Source organism: Genypterus blacodes, unplaced genomic scaffold (assembly GCF_046128005.1).
Source record: "Genypterus blacodes isolate CSIRO-AG114 ecotype Tasmania unplaced genomic scaffold, CSIRO-AGI_Gbla_v1 ptg000117l_1, whole genome shotgun sequence".
NCBI lineage: Eukaryota > Metazoa > Chordata > Actinopteri > Ophidiiformes > Ophidiidae > Genypterus > Genypterus blacodes.
The window spans coordinates 263,861-285,546 of record NW_027466920.1 but is presented as its reverse complement, the minus strand read 5'-3'; the positions used below and the strand labels follow the sequence as shown (position 1 = coordinate 285,546).

At 48.3% G+C, this 21,686-nt stretch overlaps 2 protein-coding genes across 3 annotated transcripts; one reads left to right on the top strand and one right to left on the bottom strand.

The window, feature by feature from the left end:
- Positions 1 to 1,152: 1,152 nt before the first annotated feature.
- LOC143009805 (neuronal membrane glycoprotein M6-b-like) lies at positions 1,153 to 16,427 on the top strand. Its single transcript, XM_076161881.1, has 7 exons — positions 1,153 to 1,691; positions 12,690 to 12,876; positions 12,975 to 13,134; positions 13,267 to 13,435; positions 13,892 to 13,965; positions 14,073 to 14,138; positions 14,310 to 16,427. Exons 1-7 carry the CDS (start codon positions 1,622 to 1,624, stop codon positions 14,460 to 14,462), a joined length of 879 nt encoding a protein of 292 aa, XP_076017996.1. The 5' UTR covers positions 1,153 to 1,621; the 3' UTR covers positions 14,463 to 16,427.
- Positions 16,428 to 17,585: 1,158 nt separating this feature from the next.
- On the bottom strand, positions 17,586 to 21,681 carry LOC143009804 (ras-related protein Rab-9A-like). Of its 2 annotated transcripts, none has more exons than XM_076161880.1 (2): positions 20,339 to 21,423; positions 17,586 to 19,766 (listed from the first exon to the last, which is right to left on the bottom strand). In XM_076161880.1, exon 2 carries the CDS (start codon positions 19,716 to 19,718, stop codon positions 19,113 to 19,115), a length of 606 nt encoding a protein of 201 aa, XP_076017995.1. In that variant the 5' UTR covers positions 19,719 to 19,766; positions 20,339 to 21,423; the 3' UTR covers positions 17,586 to 19,112. The 2 variants fall into 2 exon arrangements, with proteins under 2 accessions (XP_076017995.1, XP_076017994.1); XM_076161879.1 differs by lacking the exon at positions 20,339 to 21,423 and adding an exon at positions 21,441 to 21,681 and having other exon boundaries at positions 17,587 to 19,766.
- Between the last annotated feature and the right edge of the window lie 5 nt (positions 21,682 to 21,686).

Below are 21,686 nucleotides of genomic sequence, written 5' to 3'. Positions count from 1 at the left end.
ATTCTCAGGAAGTGGGCATGATGGGTGACTCTCATTGATTCAGCTGTCACAGCGAGCATATGGCGCTGAGTCGGTGTTAATTTCAGCCCTAAGGGTGAAAGCATCCATTAGGAGTCAAATATGTCATGATGGCCGTCCCTCGCTGTAACGCAGGGGACGATGAAGACACCACGGGGCCACTGGGGGTCACCTAGTAAGTGTGTGTGTGTGTGTGCGTTAGTGTGTGTTCTTGGATAGGGGCGCGGGCTTAACTGGACTAGGAGCCAAGGGGCCACGTGTCCCCGAAGTAAAACCTTATTTAAGAGGATTCTGGGCAGATGGCGTCCTATTGTTTCAGGATGTGTTTATTATTAGAAAATAGGTGGAATGATAAAAACACACACACATTTAAAAGCCACACCCGCCTCTCACCATTTCCCAGGGATTCAGGAGCTCACCTTATTGGAGGGTGCAACCCTGCCCATGACCAATCAGCAGCCTCTCATCCAGACAAAGGGCCTGTTGAGTAAATGCATCCTGGTTTGGGGGTGAAGACGCTCTGACTGGTTACAGGAGATCCAATCAAAGTTCAAATTGATTTCAGCAGGGCCTTTTTTTTAACACACACACAAACACACACACACACACATACACACACACAGAAATGAAGTTTCCTTCACACAAACACACACACACACACATACACACACACAGAAATGAAGTTTCCTTCTCGGCGTGTGTGGGCCATCAAGCAGAGCCAGATTGTCTATAATATCAATCCTTTGGAGTTGATCAGGGATCTGGAGAGTTTCTGGGAGCTGCTGGAACATCTCAGCGTTCAAACATGGTGTGAACTAAACACTTTGACATGAGAGAGAGAGAAAACTCAAACTATGATCCGTCCTTCGTCCTCTGTACGGACCAGATTCCCACTCTCATCTTAAAACATTCTCAGCTCACTATCTTCATCTTTTTTCTCTTCTCTCTCTCTCTCTCTCTCTCTCTCTCTGAAGTCAACAGATGGAGAGGGGGCGGTGTATGTGTGTGTGTGTGTGTGTGCGTGTGTATTCTTGCATGCATGGTTACCCATGAGTTTGCATATTTACATCCACTGCACATTCTGTCCCTCTACTGTATCCTCCTCTGACTCACATGTGATGAAGGAACAAAGAGCATCGCGCTGCACCACACACAACTACATTACACGCTTTAATATGACAATCCACAGCTGATAGAATATTAGAATTTAATATAAAACACACCAACATCAGCACCATCTTCATTCCAAGTGACGGCCGGGCCAAAGAAAGCCTCATCTGACATCATCTAGGGTGAGGGGGGCGGGGGGGCTGCTAATCCGCGGGAGGGGGAGTAAATCCAATCTGACAGCGCCCCTGCCTTTGTATGGAGAAACGGGATTGTTAATGTAGAGAGAGAGCGCAACAAGGAGAGAGAGAGAGAGAGAGAGAGACGGAGAGAGAGAGAGCGTGTGTGTGTGAGAGAGGGAGGGAGAGAGAGGGTGTGTACGAGACGAGAGAGAGAGAGAGAGAGAGAGAGAGCAGCGAGTCACCAGGAGAGGCTCCAGCATCCAGAGAGGTACAAGTGCCACACGGAGACTATAATCCCCCCCCTTCAAAATAACATGGATGGGACAAAGCCGGCGATGGAGTCCAACGCGGAGGAGACTCAGGACGAGGGACAGGAGAGCAAAGGTGCGTGTCCACACGTCCACACGTCCGCCGAGGACATTTTTCGCCTTTTTCTCGCTCCGGTTTTCCTCTTGGAGAGGTTGGCGTCTGCGCCAAACCGAGCGCTTTAACACGCTGTAATGGCTCCTCGTCTCTGCGCGCGACACAATAGCGACCCCCCCCCCCCCCCTTCACACACAGAGAAACACACACACACACACACACACACACACACACACACTCATCCCCACCACACACACATACACAGACACAGACACACGCACACACACACGTGTAACTGTGATATTTGGGGTCTTATCGTTGGACGCCTTGTGTTTGCGTCTTCAGGATGTGGCTTTGCGGGCTGACTGATGGGGGGCGGGCGGGGGGGGGGGGGGGGGGGGGTTGATGGCGTTGATGGATTAGAGAAGGCGCGCGGCGTTAGTTTATGGCGCGTGCATTAACGCCAATTTGTCTTTGCTTTGATGCGCCATGATCACCGCGTCTGCGCCTAATGAGAGGCTGCTAAGGACCCCCCCCCCCCCATTCCCCAGGTGTGAGGGATGATCCCCGGTTCCGATTGTGGTCGCGGCTCGGCGTCCTGATCTGTTGAGGGATGCGATCACTGACGCGTGTTGCAATAGCACGACGCCTCTTGTGTTGTGTGTTGTGTGTTGTGTTGTGTGTGTGTGTGTGTGTGTGTGTGTGTGTGTGTGTGTGACTGCGGTGTTTCGGGTCCATTTCCGGACCCCGCGGGGACGTTTAGAAGCGTGTCCACTTTGTCGCAGAGGGACATGTTCTGTCCATCACCGGTCACATGTGTATACAGATACAGGCGCACATATTCAATTGTGTGTGTGTGTGTGTGTGTGTGTGTGTGTGTGTGTGTGTGTGTGTGTAAATGCAGCGGTAGTAAAATGGCTCTGGACCAAAGCCTTACTCCGTGGGCTTTTATTTTGATAGGGCAAACACAAAATCCTATTAAAACAGCTGGAAAATAAGAATTATTATTCAATTAATGGATGTAATTTCCAAACTATGCTCCAATTCTTCCTATTTCTATGCTGAGATGCAGCCTGTGTGCTGTAACTCAGTGTAGGTGTGTCATGCACACACACTCACAATGGAGGCTGACTTGATTTTAATGGGGCTCGGTAGTAAAATGCAGCCTTCCTGTTGTCACTGGATGTTTGTTATGGCCCCTCATATTGTGTGTGTGTGTGTGTGTGTGTGTGTGTGTGTGTGTGTGTGTGTGTGTGCGTGTGTGTGTGTGTGTGTGTGTGTGTGCGCGCGTGCTCACAGGTTAATCTGCAGTACTTCATGGTGATGTGGCTCATATTCCCTCTGTGCATCAGGTGTAAAGGAAACAATAAAGCATTTTTATTTACAGCGAGCGTCCTGCAGTCAGGGGGCAGTGAGCAGCTGATCGGCCATGATGGCTTTTTGCCCCTTTTCCCTCCAGATTTACACCGATACCACGGCTCCACACACACACTCCACACACACACTCTTCCCACACCGATGCCCTAATTACTGCGATTTCAGCGTTGCCATGTCGCTCACGCCAGCCGGTGTGTTCAAGCGAGTGAATCAGACGGAGCCACGGATTGAAAAGATTCCAAATTCCTGAAAGATTATTTATTACCGGATTACGGCCCTCAGTGTTGGTGTGTTGTGCTGTGTGTGTTTCCGGGGTGAAAAGGAAGATTGCGGCTCAAGTGATAATCCTGTGTGTGTGTGTGTGTGTTGTAGTTTTAATGTGATGCTATAATAAGGATTTGCAGCAGCGGCACACTCTCTATTCACAAAACCATACATTGTTGACTGAATCGACTCTGCCACAGTGCCTTAGTGCTGCCATGGCAGTGATGTAAAGTGAGGAAGAGCAGGGTGTCCCTCACCGGCAGAGGCTTCAAAAAGACATTACGTCATCCTCTCCCTGAGGCATGCTACACATATAGGCCAGCGTCCAATGAGAGCCCACACCATACAGATTCACACGATGTGAGTGGGCGAGCCGGCCTCCGACACGCTACAGGATAGTTCAGCAGGGGAGCAGCTATAGTTGGAATTCACAATTAACCCTTTGGATTCCAGGATAGAGTCAGGACGCTCCCAGTATTCCGGAACGGTTGTGGTCAAGGTTTTGATGATGCCCTCGCCTGGGTGCGAACCTGAACTAGGGCGGATCTGAGGGAGGATGGCCTATTTGTTAGTGCAGCCATGTGTGTGTGTGTGAGCGTGTGTGTGTGTGTGTGTGCAATGGACATCTGGAACGTGATGGTAAGCTCGCAGCATCCGCCGAAGACGCTCGGGTTGGCGTGTGTGTGTGCCAACTGCACACTTCTGTTGGCTTTGGCAGATGTGTGCAGTTTTGCAGGAGACGGAATCCTGAGCTTGCAGAAATAATGATTCCCACATGAGCACGGCGACAATCAGGAGCGTTTTGAAGGGAAACAATTCAGCAGAGAATCGGCTCGAATGTTTCCAACAATCAGTCTCCAAAAATGCCTCCCGTCTTATCGTCCCGCCAGGAACAGAAGGGAAAATAGAAAAAGTGCTGCCTGGGAAAAGGTGACAGAGCCTTTAAGCCTCTAAGTTCAAATCATGTCAAGACGCACTAACGGGGACATAAAGCGCCATCAGTTTCAGGCCTTAGTAGTTGACACACACACACACACGTACATACTGTATCTCCCCCTTTGTGTTCTACAGTAAACAGGCGTAATTGTGGACTATTTGTTCCCCCCAGCGTGCAGCATCGTCAGACGCCGCTCTGACTTTGGCGGTAAAGATCACACTCATTAGTTGTGATTACACGACGTCGCGGTATCGGAGGCGAACGAGGGTCCGCGTTCCTTTGATTGCGCTCGCTAATCGTCTCTGCAGGACGCCGAGTCAAGTCGTAATTGAAAATGAAACACAGGCCGAGGGGATAATCCCAGGGACGCTGTGTTTGGATTGACCTTTTTGCTTGATTGCGTCCTATAATCTGTAATCTGTACGTCTGCAGAGGTAGATTGAGCTCCGTCGTCAAACTTTAGCTACAATCCTGTCTGATTTCGCCTGATTTCGTATTAGGTGTCATCTCAAACGGCTCCATTCTCTCTTTATCTGTCTGTTCTCCCCTTTGTTGTAAGTATGATTGTCCTGATCACACACACACACACACACACACCTTCCTTCCTTCCTTCCTTCCTTCTCTCTCTCTGTGTGTGTGTGTGTGCCCGCTCTTGCATAACGCAGCTCTTTGCTCGCCGTCCTTGGCTGTGATGTTGAGATCAGAACTGGGAGAGATTACATCATCGTCTGGAGAGATGCGGGCGTTTTTTTTGAGTAATTTCATCGATTTACTCGGCGCAAAAACTCCAAACCTGAATCCTCCGCTGGGCGACACAGCTGGGGCAAATTAACCCCCTGACCTTTGACATCAGGCTCAGGCTGTAGCCACAGTTTTTACAGGGGGGGGAGACGGGGGGGCATTTGAGAAAAATACGGTCCAGCCCGAGTTGTGGCCTAGAATGCGCAGAGCAAAAGTCATCAGTCAGGCGAGGAGACAGCGGAGTAGGAATAGTGTCTTTGAGCCGGCGCGGCGTGGAGCGTCCTCGCCGTTTGGTTTATGTTGCTGTAAATGAACGGACAGGCCGCCTTTAAATCAAGACCCGCACCTTTAAACCCCGGCCAAGAAACAATTCACCTCTGCCTGAGCCGTAAAGAGCTAAAGGATCCAACTCAGTTACTTCAACAACTCTTAATGCCAAAAGAAAACGGCTGCTGTAAATATAAATATGTTTATTTAAACCGATCACAAGCTTCATTTAGGGAAACAAACATTCATGAAGACGTCAAAATGAGTGTGTGTGTGTGTGTGCGTGTGTGTGCGTGTCCTCTGATGAGCATGTGGTTGTGTGCTTTTACTCAGTCAAACTCGTCAAACACAGCTGTGACCAATAGCATTACTAATTGTTCCTGTTTGTTGTCAGTGACAGCAGATCCGTGACACACACACACACACACACATACACGCCCCTAATTGGAATTAGGCCATTAGCTACATCACTCTGCCGTCTCTTGCGTGAAAGCAAAACCCACTGAGATGAATTTGTCAGCTTGAATGTCGAGTTTGCCGTTGACTTAACAGTGAGTGAGGGAAAACAAACTGAATGAAAGAGTGAATATCACGTAGAGGGTCTTATCACGTATGATGGTCTTATCACGTATGATCTTCCCAACCAGGGACACAAAGTCAACGGCTACAATGCAAGAACTCGAGGAAAAACTTGCAAAAATCCAATATGTCTGACATCCGTGTGCTCGTTGTGGCTCATAAAAAAGAGAAGGTGAGCGAGGGAAGCAGTAGCTGACACACACGCACACACACGCACACACACAGGTCAGGAGTAATTCGCTGTGGTGGTCTTTCTGATATTTCAACCAGACAGGGCGATGATGAAACTTTAGATGTTATGGAATTCCCGTCTGAACGTTTTTCTCTGCTTTTCCTCTCTTTGTGCAGCTGTTTTCCCCTCACACACACACACACATACTCTCACTACTGTATGACTAGTCGTACTGTCATTTGCATTTGCTCCCGACTTGACTTCCTTACACACACTTAAGCTCAGACTCTCTCCTTCCCCCAGCTGTTACTGCAGTTTATCAATGACAAAAATATCGAGTGACGCAAAACAGACCGGAGCTTAAATGAGCCTGTAAGTGCAGAGCTGAGTTCTGACTCCGCCCACACAGGGGCCAAGTACTGACTCCGCCCACACGGGGCCATCAGGCTCTCTCAGAGAAACAGAAACACAAGTACACAACATTGACACCATGGAACCTGGAAATGGATTTTGCCTTCATTTCAGGAAAAACAACTCTTTAACACACACACACACACACACACACACAAACACCCGGCCCGCCCTGAAGGTGTGTGAGGGCGTGAAGCACGTGAGGGCCGCCTCACAGTGCAAGAGGCTCCTCATTTGAAGCCATTCGCCCAAAGCGTGCTCTCGGCCTCCATCTGGATGTGTGTGTGTGTGTGTGTACGTGTGTGTTTAGTGTCAGTGTGTGCATTGTGTTTGTTTACGTGTCAGTGACCAGGAGTGGGTTCAGGGGGAACGTCTTCGCTGGCTCCGTAGGGGAGAAAAGCTCTATTCGCCGTCGTCGTGTTGAGCTGCAGCGCTTTGATTCTCACATTTATATTTTAAAACGCTCGGCCTGCCTGCCTCCTCACAAAGGAAGCAGTGTTTCATATGGAAATGTCTCCTGCCGCCATTTCTCCCTGCGCGCATGAAGGCAAATGAGGAACCAAAAAGTAAAAGCACTTCCTGTTTTCATTATTTTGAAGAGAAGATCATTTGTCTGTATTTCTTTTGATTCTAGATACGGGGAAGTTGTGTGGGAAAGAACCCGGTAGAAATTGAATGATGAGAACAGGAAGCGCCAAGCAATCCAAAAAGTAAAAGCCCTTCCTGTTTTCATTGTTTATCTTAAATAGATCCTGGTAGAAATGAACAGGAGGTATGTACGTATATATGATCAGGCACATGAAGCTCCTGTAGTCCAGTAATAATGTGAGCACTTCATGTTCACACTGAGTCTGCATTAGTTTGCAGTGTGTATATGAATAGCAGCGAGTGGCAGGTTGTCCCAGCATGCCTTGTTCCTGAGCGCTGCCAACCTCCTCTGGCCTTCCTCCATCACCCACTGACGCCCAATCTGCTCTGCTCATCCATCTCCCATAAAGCGCCTGACGCCCGTTTGCGTCTCGTCATTATTAGCTCGCACTGCCGTGTTGGTCAGTCGTCCACGTGTTGGTCCAGATTGTGGTTCACATACAGGTTACGACGATAGTGTGTAACAATAAAACAACGATATTCGCTGATTTATTACAGAATCGCTGAACTGTGAATGACGGATGCAAAATAATTAGATTTTTTTGAACATTTAAACAATTTTTTTACAATTTTTAAATCATTAAAAACATTCAATTATGTATTTTATTAAATGTAGTTTTTAATTTCTATTTAATTTAAATTTTATTTTATTTTTACATTTTCTTTATTTTTATTATTTTATTTTTCTTCATTTTCTTTATTTTATTATTTGTTATTTTATTTATCATATCTACTTTTTTTATTTATTATATTTCCTTTTTTTTCTCTTTTTATTCACTTATTTGGTTTAAATGTCATCCGTTCACATACAGTGCATCTCTTTATGTCGTCCTGCTCACAGCCCTCACAGTAAAGACTCACAGCAGTACATCATGTTGGACAAATCCATACTCATCTGGACCACTGTGCCAAACACACACACACACACACACACACACACACACTCTTACCCGGTTGTTGCAGGAATCTCCGTAATCACATTAGAGTGGGGGGGAGGCCAGTGGTCGTCGATGCTGCGTTCCGTCTTTACGTTCCTTCTCCTCTTTACACTTTGAATAAAGATGCAGATGATGTCAATTGTACTTGCATCATCATATGAATTCGCCCTTCTGTGAAACGCAGGCAGCTCATTTGCACGATTGTTTTATGATCATTTATTCACATCCACGTGACTCCCTGGAGATCAAGCGCTCGCTGTCTCGTGTCTCCGGTCGTCTCTCTCGCCGTTCTAAGCTTTGTTCGCAGTTTGGCTCCATTTGTACTCAGCTCCCATCAGAAAACTGAGGTACAAGGTTTTCAGGAGACGTTTGTCGACTGGTAAAGTGCGTTTTAATCATCAAAGTAGTGAGAAACAGCAGAGATCAGTCGAGGAGGACAAAGCGCAAATACTTCAGGTTGGTATTTGAGTAAAGGTACGTAGTTACTTTCTACTGCTTTGGACCGTCACAGCTAAATGTGTGTCAGGTAAACACTCTGTTCACACCACCTTACTGGGCTGAGAGGAAGTGTGTGAATGTGCTCCTGCCACACACACACACACACACACACACACAAGCAAGCCAAAGCGCCTTAACTCGCCCTAGGGAACAGATTAATATTTGATGCGTTGGACTTATGAATGCTTTAGTGCTGTTTCGGCGCCTCTGTCGACCAATAAGAATCAAGAACACAACAGTGTGGTGTGATAGAACCGTGATAGCCCTGGTCCAGGTTCAGTCCCGGTTCAGGCTCAGTTACGCACCCAGGCACAGGTCGACCTTGTGACCTGGGCCTTCGTAACCCGCTAATGGTTCCTGGAAACGTAAGATTAAGGCTCAGCCGGCATATTGTGACCTTCTGATCAAGCCGATTACTGAGGGGGTTTTTGTGGATGATGTGTGTCAAGTTGAGAAGGAATCTAAAAGTGCCAGGGATCACTTTTTTGCAGGAAATGCAATGTTATTAATGTTATTTTGGTGATTCTTTTCACTCGGATGGATATCTTGGAAGCTACGGTGTCGGGTTTCCAATGCGGCTTCGCTCTCCCACCCTCTCCCCCTCGTCTCTTGTGGGAATCTTACCCACAATCCCCGCTGAGGGAATGACCCCCATAATGAACACGCCACTTCTGAAGGGGAGTGGCGCCGCGGGCAGGGACCAGGCCGGCCGCTGAAATATTCACAAATGAATTTATGAACGCCGTTATTCCTGGCGTAGTAACAGTTGGCGATAATCACGCCGCGCCGCCGGGTCAAGCGAATCGTTAACCGCCAGCGAAGTCGGTTTCATGTTCAGCTCGGTCGTATTTAAAGCTGCTCGACAGGTTCGGCTTCTATGAACACAAGACAGGAAACAGCTGCAATAAAAGAGGAAGTACTAGGCCGCCATGGTTACGGCTGCGTCTGGCAATGTTAACAACTACAATGCACAAAAAGGTGACATGAAGAGGATTACATGAGGAATTCAAACAGCCAATCAGAGAGGAAGAAGTCATGGAATGTGAGCGTTGATGATGAAGCCTCTGTTGATCTCACGTTCTGTGACGGGTTTGCCGTCTCCGTCGGGTTCAAGATTTTCAGCCGCCATCGCCGCTTAACACATACTGATGGAGGTCAGTGTGTGTGTGTGTGTGTGTGTGTGTGTGTGTGTGTGTGTGTGTGTGTGCGTGCGTGAGTGAGTGTGAAAGTGAGAGAAGAGAGAGGCGGCTGCGAAGAACTACGCTACCACTGAACTGGGTCGTGGGTAACACGTCGCTATGGCAACAGCTATTTGCCGGCCCTGGGGCCAAGAACTGCTCTCTCTCGCCCTCTCTCTCTCTCCCTCTCTCTTCTTCCTGTCTTCCTTTTCTTTTCATCCTCTCTTTGTTCCTTGGTTTGCTCTCTGTCAAAGCCTTCCCTCTCATCCCCCGCTCACCTCTCTCTCTTTCCTTCCCTCTTGTCCCCCGTATTGTCTCGTTCTTGTTCCCCTCTCTCTCTCTCTCTCTCTCTCTCTCTCTCTCTCTCTCTCTCTCTCTCTCTCTCTCTCTCTCTCTCTCTCTCTCTCTCTCTCTCTCTCTCTCTCTCTCTCTCTCTCTCTCTCTCTCTCTCTCTCTCTCTCTCTCTCTCTCTCTCTCTCTCCCTGCATCATAAAGCGGTGGGCTGAGGCTCCTGTCAGCTGAGCATCTGATGATTCTCTGACAAGCCGCCGTCTGTTATCTTTCTTTTCTTAATTGTCACCCACGCCTGAGAATTGAATTCCTGGTTCTGCGTCTTCCTCGGCGCCACAGCTCCTCATCTTCTTATGGAGAGAATAAGCGCAGACAGTTCAGGAGTTCATTTTATTGCAGCGCTCGTCTGTCAAATCAGTCGTCCTCAAATCTTTTGTCCTTTGATGTTGGCAAGCAGCGGATTCTTCGCCTTCAACATTAGGAATATGAGCGCACACACACACACACACACACACACACACACACACACAGTGATACACGCTCGCTCCACCTGCTCTGGATTGAGGAACATTTAATTCTCACTCGTAGCGGCTTGTTCACTTGCTCATTTCATTACCTCCACCAAGGACGTCGTGCTTTCAGTCATCTTCCTTTGTCTGTTAGCAGAATATCTAATAAAGCGAGGACAGATTTCCCAGGATTCCTTGGGTCTATCCGCATCCCTCCACATAGGCCACGCCCATCTGCGTTTACCTAGATTTTCAGCCAGTTGAGGTGGGTTGAGGTGGGTTGAGCCCCCCCCCCCCCCCCCCCCGGATCCCGCGGGATCCCCGGGAGGAGTTGAAGGATGAGGCTGCGTAGAGAGGGGACATCTGGGCTACTGCAGATCGGGATGAAGGGAGGAAGAGGGATGGATGATAGAGGAAGCTCTCGTTCATTCAGTCATTTGTGAGCACATGTGCTTAGTTCCTCCCGCAGCATGCTGATGTGTCGTCCAGTCTGTGAGGAAGGAGCAGCGAGGCCGAGGCAGACGATGGTCTAACAGCGGGCCGACCTCAGCGCCTCACCTAAATTCTGCTCTAATGAATAGCCCATTGATTTCCATTAGCCGGGCCGGGGCCTGACCGCTCCGGACTGTCTGTTTCCCATTAGCGCGCTTTTAAAACTGCGGCTGACAAACAGTGGTAGCCGCGGGCGGACCGGATGAGGGGGGGCCCCCCGCTCGCCGTTTAGCACCCGAGAGGGGCCTGTGCATTCAGCCGTGGAGCCGGAGCCACAGAGCAATGTGATTTTGATCTAAGAGTCAAGCTTTGTTGGAGAAGATGAACAAATACTTTCATCTTCTGCGTGACTTTGACGCGTTTCGTAAGCAGTTCCGCTCCAGTTTTATCTATAGAATCAGGAAATCTGGACGACTTTCCTTTAGGTCCAGCATGCAACAAGGACTCAGGATGGGAATAATTACACCTCAGGTCACGGGTCGACATGTGACCTCGCCACAGTGAGGTCACTAAGTTCCCATGAGTTCCCGTTTTCTTACGGCGAGTAAAGGAAGACTACATTTCAGCTCTGTGTGTAAAAACCAGCGATGACATCAATGACTCTCTCCTTGCCTCATGGGGCCAGAAATCAATCATCTCTTGTGAAGTGATCGATAAATACTCAGCCCAGGCCGGAAGCCCAGACTGAACGTCCAGCAGGTTTCAAAACAACCAAATGATCCTCTTAATGTGGGAACGTCTGTCTGATGACCCTGATGCCAGATCCAGAGCCGGGCGAAGGCCAGTTGTAATTCCTCCACGTGTGTGTGTGTGTGTGTGTGTGTTTGTGCTTTAAGTGGTAGAATATCTCTTCATGTCATCAGCTGTCAGAGTGTATGGAATCTGTTGGAGGGTTATTAAAGCTGTCAGCGTCTGACAGGATAAAACCATGACCCTCATCAGATCACGTGTCCAACATAGAGCAGATCATAAAGCGTGCGCACACACACACACACACACACACACACAGGCCTTTGTCTAAGTCTTAGCATTAGTTTGGATATACATTGGCTTTACTAATAGAAATAAAAGGTAATTTAAATTCTGAACGTGAACAAATGATGCCTCAGACTTGCCAATTGGAGCAGGTTGTCATGGAAACAGCAAAACGGCACATACAAGAGCGTTCTTTTTTTCCCAGAGTAACTTCCCGCTTTGCCAGGGGAGCTATTTATAACCGGCGTTATATAAGATACGGCTCTTGTGCTCAATACAATGTGCCTTTGCCTCCTTTCTCTCCTTTCATCCTCCTGACTGTGATGGCAGCAGCCGGCTCAGGAGGAAGCAGCGTCCACTTCACTTCCTCCACCTGGATCACACACACACACACACACACACACACACACAGGCTGAGCCCATCACTCTGCTGGGACGCTGCGCTTAATGAAAAACAAATTTGCCTAATTTGTCATCATTGTGTAGAAATTGCCTGAGCACAAAGGACAAAGTGGCTCCTTCATCACTCTGGAGTCGTGTGATTGTATTAAGGTGAAAAATAATAAGATACCACTCACAAACGTGGGCTATAGCTTTTTTCTTTTGTAGTTCTCTTTGCAGATCTCTCGCCTTAAATGCTTCGCTGCCCTAGAAAATCTGTGGAATGACATCATTTATTCATATGTCTCATCAGAAAGACAGATTTGTACGAGCTGAACGGCGTTTCTGTCTCCCCCTGCAGGATGCTTCGAGTGCTGCATCAAGTGTCTGGGCGGGGTGCCCTACGCCTCCCTGGTGGCCACCATCCTGTGCTTCTCAGGCGTGGCTCTGTTCTGCGGCTGCGGCCACGTGGCTCTGAGCGGAACCCTGACCATGCTGGAGAACCACTTCTCCAAGGAGACCGGCGACCACGCCACCCTCGCCACGGTGTAAGTGTTTGTGTGTGAGACGCAAGCTGTGGACACGCGCGAGCCAAAGTAGGGCCTCATCCGTGACCTGATGTGTGTGTGTGTCTGTGTGTGTTCAGGATCCAGATCTTTCAGTACATCATCTACGGCATCGCCTCCTTCTTCTTCGTCTACGCCATCGTCCTGCTGGCCGAGGGCTTTTACACCACCAGTGCCATCAAGAAGGAGCTGCAGAGCGACTTTAAGACCACCGCGTGTGGACGCTGCATCACCGCCTTTGTATGTCAATACACACACACACACACACACACACACACTCAGAGAAACACCCTCATGTCCAACGATGGCACAGTTTGTCCTTTGTAGCCTGCAGTAGTAAAATCTAATCCTCCTCCTCTTCCTCTCCTCTAGTTCATCTTCCTGACCTACATCCTGGCCTTGATCTTCATCGCCATTTTCGGCTTCACGGCGATCCCCGTGTTCCTCTTCTTCAACATGTGGACCACCTGCACCGCCATGAAGTCTCCCGACGCCAACATCACCTCTCCTGACGCCATCTGCGTGGACGTGAGGCAGTACGGTGAGCGTGGGCGCAGACGGGCAACACCGAAGCGTCGAAACCGCGGCACACGTGCTTTCAAATGTCATTTTCCATACAGGAAGAGGTCAGAAAGTACATTTAGCTTATTGGAGAGCCTGATTGGATCCCTGCAAATCCGCCCTGCCGTTGCATTAGAGGCGCGGCGGCACTCGATCACATGTGATCACATGTGATCTGTGTGTTTGACGGCCTAATGTATGTGACCCATATATGGAGGACAGCTGGCCCGCTCACACACACACATATGCTGCTCTGTGCGCATTAAATATTAACCCTCATTACAGACACCACTCACATTATTAACAACTCGCCTGCTATGTAGGTGACGGCGAGAAGAAGCAAACGCCAATATGCTTCAGTGTTTAGATCTCGGGGGGGGGGGGGGAGGAAACTTCTTGCTTCTTGTGTGACGTTTCATTTCTCTGATCCGAGCAGGTGTCATTCCCTGGAACGCCACGCCGGGAATAGCCTGCGGAGCCACACTGGGCGACATCTGTAACACCAGCGAGGTGAGAGAGGACAGACACACACCCCCCTGCCGACACTCCTCCTCCTCCTCCTCCTTTTCTTCCTCTCTTCCCTCTCTAACGGCGTGGTCTCTCCTCTTCCTCCACAGTTCTACCTGTCCTACCATCTGTACATCGTGGCGTTCGCCGGCGCCGGTGCCACCGTCATCGCCTTGGTAAGCTCCGCTCGATTCCACAAAATACGCCCTGTTGCCGCAGTAACCTCGCCTCTCATGTTTACCGCTGTGCCTCCCTATGGGCTGCAGCGTTTCCATGGGGACGGGGTCTTGTTTGCTGGCTGGGACTTCAACCCGCTCCCTCCCTTCACCTCTGTTCTCTCTCTTCAGATCCACTACCTGATGATCCTGTCGGCCAACTGGGCCTACCTGAAGAGCGCCGTCTCCACGCACGACTACCAGGACATCAAGACCAAGGACGACCAGGACCTGGAGGCCGAGGCGCGCTCCAAGGACGGCCAGAACTCCTCATCCTACTCATAAGGACAAACAAACCTCTACCGCCACTGCCCCATCTTCTCTCCTCACCTCAACCACCCTCCCCCACTCCCTGAAGCCCCGCCCCCGTCTATAAACAAACATCTCAGCTATGTTTGATCGCCCCGCCCCCATCTAAACCCCCACCACTCCCACACAAACCTCTCCTGATTCTCCATCCTCTTCCCCTTCTCGGAAGTTTATTGGAGGTGCGGGCGCGGCCTCACACCAGCGAGGGCGGGAAGAGAATCGAGGATCGGACGGTAAAAGCGTCCGGCCCAGGCCCCCGAACGGAGGCCGACGCTCGTCTGTCCGGGGGTCGAGCTCTCCTGCCCGGGGGTCGAGCTCAGGTGCGGCACATCAGTTCAGAAGCGTCACCCTCACCCCCACCGTCCCCCCACCCATCCCCCACTCTCCACCCCTGTTGGTTTTGGGAGCGGCGGCTCGTGAACGTGGCCAGGCCGCCATATGGCCGCGCAGCTCTGGTCACTCGACGTCCTAACAGCCGACACAGCGTTTCCTCACTGCCTGCTTCAGCTGCAGGGAAACCAGGCAGCGACCGACTTCCTCCTTTTTTTTTTGGTGTTTTATATGCATATATATATGAATATGAATATATTGTGCGAATGTGAATGAATGTTGTTTTTTTTAATACTCTCTGAAAAGTATGCCAGGTACTATTCTAATATTTCTTCTTCTTCTTCTTCTTCTTCTTTGTTGTTTTCGGCGCTCATAGCTTCTTTCTCTCCTTTACTTTCTCCTGCATCCTCTTTAGCTTTTCAGTGGTTACGCTTCGCACATTGTTGCACTATTTAAGAAAGGAAAAAAACCTTAAGGGACAGTGACGGAAAATCCCTTAGAAACCACAACGCTCCCAAATTCTCCCAAATCCAGGATCACAGAGCATTCACATGAAAACGCTCCATTCACCCCCTGAGATATTTAGTTACCGTGGCCGCAGAGCCACACACGGACTCTGGGCCGCGCTGTTTCTCGCATCTATCCTGCCGTTTTCTTCCAGCACTTATCTGGGTCTGAGTCACAGTAGCCCAGATGTCCCTCTTGCTGGCCACATTCTTCATCCTCCTCCTGGAGAATCCCAAGTCTTTTCTGTTTCTCGTTCCATTCCAAAATCTTGAAGAACAGCAGATTCGGTTTTTTCCAGGCGGCTCAAACTTTCACCCGTTCTCCAGAAGTCCTAGGAAGCTTTCAGTTTTCCCGCAAATCTTTCAAAATCTAATTCTACTCTTCATCCTCAGCTCATTTTGAGGAGAATTGACAGCTTTTTATGGAGCTTTAACAGCGACACAACTGTGACACAAAGACCAAGTAGAAATGTGAAAGTCTGGGACAACATCTGAGGGAAACAGCGCCACCTAGCGTTCACTTTGAGGCAGCGCCAACTGCTACAAAAAAAACGCGTCTAACCTTCATGATTTATCACAGCACTCATCACCAGCAACAGCAGCACAAATCACAAAAAAGAAAATACACATCCGGGCCCTCAAACGTTGACGACACACACACACACACACCTCAGGTATCGAACCCATTTGGATCTCACCTTCCTCAGCGCTCTCTGAAACAGATCGCTGCACTGTCCTCTCATTTTCTTAACCCTCATCCTGGAAGTTCCACTTGTATATAGACGAATCGGCCCCCACCCCTACCCCGAAACAATCCCGACTTTCACCTTTCCTCTCCCGAAAAAGCGGGAAACGCAACCAGTGTTTGGCCACGCCCCTCTCTCTTGATTTCATTTTCCACCCATATGTAAATGTGCCCCCCCCCCCTCCCCCCTTTGAGATACGTGTTTAGCACTCCGATACTAGTTCTGCATTTGATATACTACTCGTAATGTAACATCTTCAATGATATGTGTTGGGAGGGATGCAGTGCAGTCACAGTGTGATATGATGGATTGAGGTGCTTGTGACGTACATAATTAAAATGTTTAAAAAAAAAAAAAAACGATATGGAAATTGATTTGAATGTTTTATCAGTTGTGATTCAGTAATAATATGGAATTTATGGAACTTGTTTGTGCTTTTTTTTTTTCTCTCTCTCTTCTCTCCACCTTTTTCCTTTCCCGTCTCTTTTGTTTCGGCGACATCACACGAGCCACAGAGACTGTTTTGGATGTTTACACTCTGAATACAAACCAGTCAGGAACTTTCATACGTTCATTTTATAGCCAGATATGAGTTCTTTTTTTGGTAAAGCGCAAACTCTATTCTCTCCTAAACGGTCATCGCCGGTTAGTTCACCCTCAAAGAACACTGAAGAAGACTAATTTTGAACTTTGGTGAGATGAAGCATGTCAGTATCGTCCATGTGTGCAGCTGTCTACTCTGTATAAGAAAAAAAAAAAAAGGACTATATTGCCATGTGTGTTATGTTTGATAAATATACGTGCTTTGCCGGCAGGTGTGATGTAAAGGCAAACTTGGATTTTCCTATAAGACGATGCGTGTCAGGGTGTTGTTGTTTCCTCGTTACTTGCATGAAGGAGACATGACTGTGTCTTTGCAGTTTTTTCAGGTGATGTGTAGTCAATTGTACTGACAACTATGGTAGGCGGTGTTTGCCCCCTCACCCCCCCTCCTCCTCCTCCTCCTCCTCCTCCTCCTCTTCTTCCCCCTTTTTTCTAAAGAAGACTCCATTGTACTTTGATGGCATTGTAGTCCCTTGTAGGTGTTTCATTATGGTTTTACTTTTTAAGTTGAAATTAGTTCTATGACTCCTATATAGTGATGATTTTTGTAACCTTCTCTAGTAAAACCGATATTTTTTATTATCGTGACACGGCCGTCTCCTGCCTCTTTATTGCCTTCCAAAGAGGAGGTTATGGTTTTGCTCCGGTTTGTGTGTGTGTATGTGTATGTATCAGCAAGACTCTACAGGTTACTAATGGATTTTGTGAACCCGTGTATCACAGGCCCAGGAAATAGGTGATCACTGAAGGCTACAGGTTATAGTTTCTCATTTTGAGACCATAGACAACCATTTAAACTGTTAAGATAACCAGGAGACAGCACAGCTAGCCTTCAAACCAAAACACTAAACACATTGCAGGATAAAGGAGATGTTCACTGAATCAAAAAGGGTTTTTTTTAAAGGTCAATGAGTCAGATTATAAAAGCCAAACACACACAGGAATGCAGGTTTGGGGTGTTATGCGAGACAGAAATGTTGGGCCTTGGTGGAGTTTGAGTGTTTACCTGCTTAACTTTGAGATGAAAAGACTCAAAACAAACAGGTGGCACTCGTTACATTGATTAAAACCATGATTTCGCAATTCAGACATCTTAAGGTTTTAGAGAGTTGCACACAATCCTGTAGTTTATCTTAAAGCACAATAATTACACTTAATAATCTACAATCTAGCCATTTTAACATGATAATGCCCTGAATGTGTCCAACATACCAACACACTCACAAACACTGATTTGACTTTTCATACTTTCACTGCAAATACTTCACTTCTAACATTTACAGGACAGGACTTACTTGTATTAGTGTTTCCCCGCCGTGGTGTTAAAGGTTTCAGGAATGTTTCAGAGCTCAAACATTGTAAACGCTCATCATCACACCTGCGACTCTCCTGCAAGGACGAGCCCATGATTACAAACGCTGCTTTCAGCCGCCATCTAGTGGGAAAACTGGGTACTGCAGGTACTTTTCTTCTTGATGTTCAATTGAAGGCTTTTAAATGCGCGCTCACACACACACACACACACACACAGCGATTTGTTTCATTTCATGATTGGCTGCCGTTTTATTTCCATTATAAAGGACGTGAGGAGTTATGGGTTTTGCAGTTACAAGTGTAGAACTTTGCATATCTTTAACAATAAAAGGGCAGGAAATAAAAGTTTTACGAGCTTCTCCTTTCACAAGAAACCAATTATGTTGCAGCATCGTATAAAAGAAAAGCCCATTGCCCCGTCAGAACAGGAAATATTTGTCATATAAAAATGAGTCATTTCTAAATCTAATTTACCGTTATGATCGACTTGAGTGTGTGTGTGTTACCATGGGGCTCATATCCTCACTGATGCAGTAAACACACCGCTGATCACCATACGAGCAGAAATTGTATTCTGCTTCTGGTCATTAAAAAGGATTAAATCATGTTTTACAGATGTAGACAGCATCAATCCTGCACCTAATCATGACGTCATCCAAGTGAATCCTGTATCCGCTCTCCACGTGCAGACGGTCATCACCTGGCCCCTCCCCCTGCGGCCTGACAGCTAAGGCCACGCCTCCTCCCTACAGCCATGGCTCCGGAAGTGGAGATAGGCGAGACGTGATGGCAGACAAACCCTCGTCCAGTCACTCCAACTCCCCCGCTACATGTTTTCTGCGTCTTAAAAGTCGAGCAGCAGGTTGAGATCGACTGAAATCTGCGTGTTTTATCTTTAAATATATAAATTAGTGACCTCTGAAAAAAGGGACAAACGCCAGAGTGTCTCATGTTGGTACAAAATATCTGCAAGTTTCGTCTGAAGATACTGACATTGGGTTTTAAATGCTGACATCGGTTGTGTGTGTGTCTGTGAATAAGACCACATCAGTTCCTCTTTCAGAAAGTCCCCCCCCCCTCAGTGTCACATGACATCCTGCTGCAGGACCTCAGGGTCCCCGGGGAGATCAGCAGCAGGTGGGACTGGGTTGACGCTTCTTCTGCAAATCCACGGTGTTGGTCTCGATTAGGTGTTCGGCTCTGTCGTCCAACGCCAGAACGCGGCGCACCGCCTCCTCGAAGGCCGACGCCACGTTGGTGGCATCCTTGGCGCTCGTCTCAAAGTACGGGTGGCCGCCGTTCTCGCGACACCACTGCCGCGCGTCCTCGCCCGACACCTGGCGCTCGGGCACGTCCAGTTTGTTGCCCAGCACCACGAAGGGAAAGTTGTCCGGGTCCTTGACGTCGGCGTAGTAGGCGAACTCCTTCTTCCAGTTGGCAAGGTTGAGGAAACTCTGTCCGTCGTCCACGCTGAAGGTGAGCAGACAGCAGTCGGAGCCGCGGTAGAAGGGCGTGCGGAGGCTGCGGAAGCGCTCCTGGCCCGCCGTGTCCCAGATCTGCAGGGTCACCGTGTGGCCGTCCACCTCCAGCTCCTTGTTGAGGAACTCCACGCCGATGGTGTGGAAGAGGTGCACGTCGAACTTGTTGGTGACGTAGCGGTTCATGAGGGACGACTTGCCCACGCCGCCGTCGCCCAGGAGGATGACCTTCAGCAGAGACGACTTGGGTGTCATTCTGATGGATTCAGCTGAACTTTGGTGATGCAACAGAGGAGGAAACACCTGAGGAACAAACAAACATGAAACCAAAACCATCAGAAGAGCTTTGACTCTCAGCAGGAAATCTGAAAAAGTTATTGCAGGGTTGAATAATGCATTCGGGTGCCTGTCCACCTGATGGTGGCGCTATAAGAACCACTGTTTAACTCTTCTGAGACATCCGCTGAGTATGTTTAAGCAGAGTTTACAACATGATAGTAAAACCAAACACAAGGTTAACAAGATCAACATTCTGTGTACGTGTGTGTGTGTGTGTGTTCAAGCTTCTATTTTGTTCAGCAATAAATTTACTGCTTTCCCACCTTTGGTCTATATTGAGTGAGATTCACTTCATTGCAGCCTGATTCACTGTAACCAATAGCAACCATAAGCATATTTCTAACTCTGTGAATCATCAAGAAACTGATGAACCATCCTTTGCTGTATGTGATATTTGTTATGAAAGCAGCGATGTGTGTGTGTGTGTGTGTGTGTGTGTGTGTGTGTGTGTGTGTGTGTGTGTGAGGCATCACATGAGCCACTATCACGGGACCAAACACTGTGGAAAATGTGTTGCTTTAAATACAACTTCTTACCGTTACATCTGCATACAATCCCCCCTAAAACATAGTTCAGCTTAATTCTTCCGCCCTAATCCAACACGCACAGACACACACACACAATCACACACTTGCACTTTAACATACTAGTCATCATTCCAACCCATGCAGCACACGGGGGAGATTTAAGTCTAAATAGGAGCAAGGAGTGCAAAGAAGGTGAACACTGGGATTTCCACACTCTTCCAGCAGTTCCCTGAACGTCTCATTAAGGAAAACTATTATTTTTACACGATCTGTTTGATTTAATTTAGTTTTCTTTTCTTTTTTTTTTACTGGAGACTCATTTTCAAGTAGTACAATGAATGAACACACACACACACACGCACGCGCACGCGCGCGCAGAGTCATGTGCCTAGGCTGTGATTTAAAGGGGCGGCTCCTCTACAAGTTATTTCCCATTAAAAAGCAAAAAATTTAAATAAATAAAAAAATATAGGCTTTCTCTGCCAAATCCATATAACTTTATAACATAAATAAGTGAATATGACATAAGCTACAAGACAAAACGAACATTCCAGCTTGTTTTCACGCTCGGTGCAGTAAATGTTCCTCCTTGATTGATTCGTGCAGCTTTCGTGTTGTAGCTTCCCCACAGTGTTAAGGGTTGTTGTTTGCTAACTCTAGAGGGGTCCATTACCGGACAGCACCCGAGCCGGGCGGGGTTCGTGTCTCGTCCCGGACATTCTAGAAGACAAATGTCTCTCAACAGCGAGACGACAATTGTCTTTTACGTGCATTCTGCTAATCTAGCTTATCTCGCGTAAAGACTGCAAATCACGGGGAAGTGTTCAGTCGTTCACAACTAGCTTGCACGGGTTCGCCTTATTTCACTGACAGTGCAGAGCAAACACGAGACTGAGCCTGACAGACACATGCACACAGTTTGGTTATTCTGTTTAACTATTCAAACCAGCTCACTTATGCTCAGTTTCCGGTAATAATTCTGGAAAAACACGCAGAACAACAGGAGAGCCGGGCACGTGTCCGATCATGGAACCAGCCCGACCCGGAGGGTCTCCTCGCCGGTAACACGGGCACACGGACCCCCACCCACCCCCACGCACGGTGTCCCTACCTGTCAGCGCGTGTGAGTCCGCGTGTGTGTGTGTGTATGTTTCGGTCACGATCGCGGTTCAGATCCCTGCCGTGCATCCCGGTGAGGAGGCGCTGTGTGCCGGTGACATGGCGCTCCGGTGTCCCGCTGCTCTCTGGCCCTCGGAGCCGCTTGATGACGCTCATATGACCCGGGAGTGTCCCGCCTCCTGTCATCATGCGCTCGGCACCCACTTTCACTCTCCCTGCATCTCTTTACTTCGCTTGA

Bases quoted from the DNA above. Each gene is read 5' to 3' on its own strand.
- LOC143009805 (XM_076161881.1), top strand. From the start codon at position 1,622: ATGGATGGGACAAAGCCGGCGATGGAGTCCAACGCGGAGGAGACTCAG. The intron at 12,877-12,974 runs GTAAGTGTTTGT...GTGTGTGTTCAG, and splicing joins CACGCCACCCTCGCCACGGT to GATCCAGATCTTTCAGTACA. The intron at 14,139-14,309 runs GTAAGCTCCGCT...CTCTCTCTTCAG, and splicing joins GTGCCACCGTCATCGCCTTG to ATCCACTACCTGATGATCCT.
- LOC143009804 (XM_076161879.1), bottom strand. From the start codon at position 19,718: ATGACACCCAAGTCGTCTCTGCTGAAGGTCATCCTCCTGGGCGACGGC.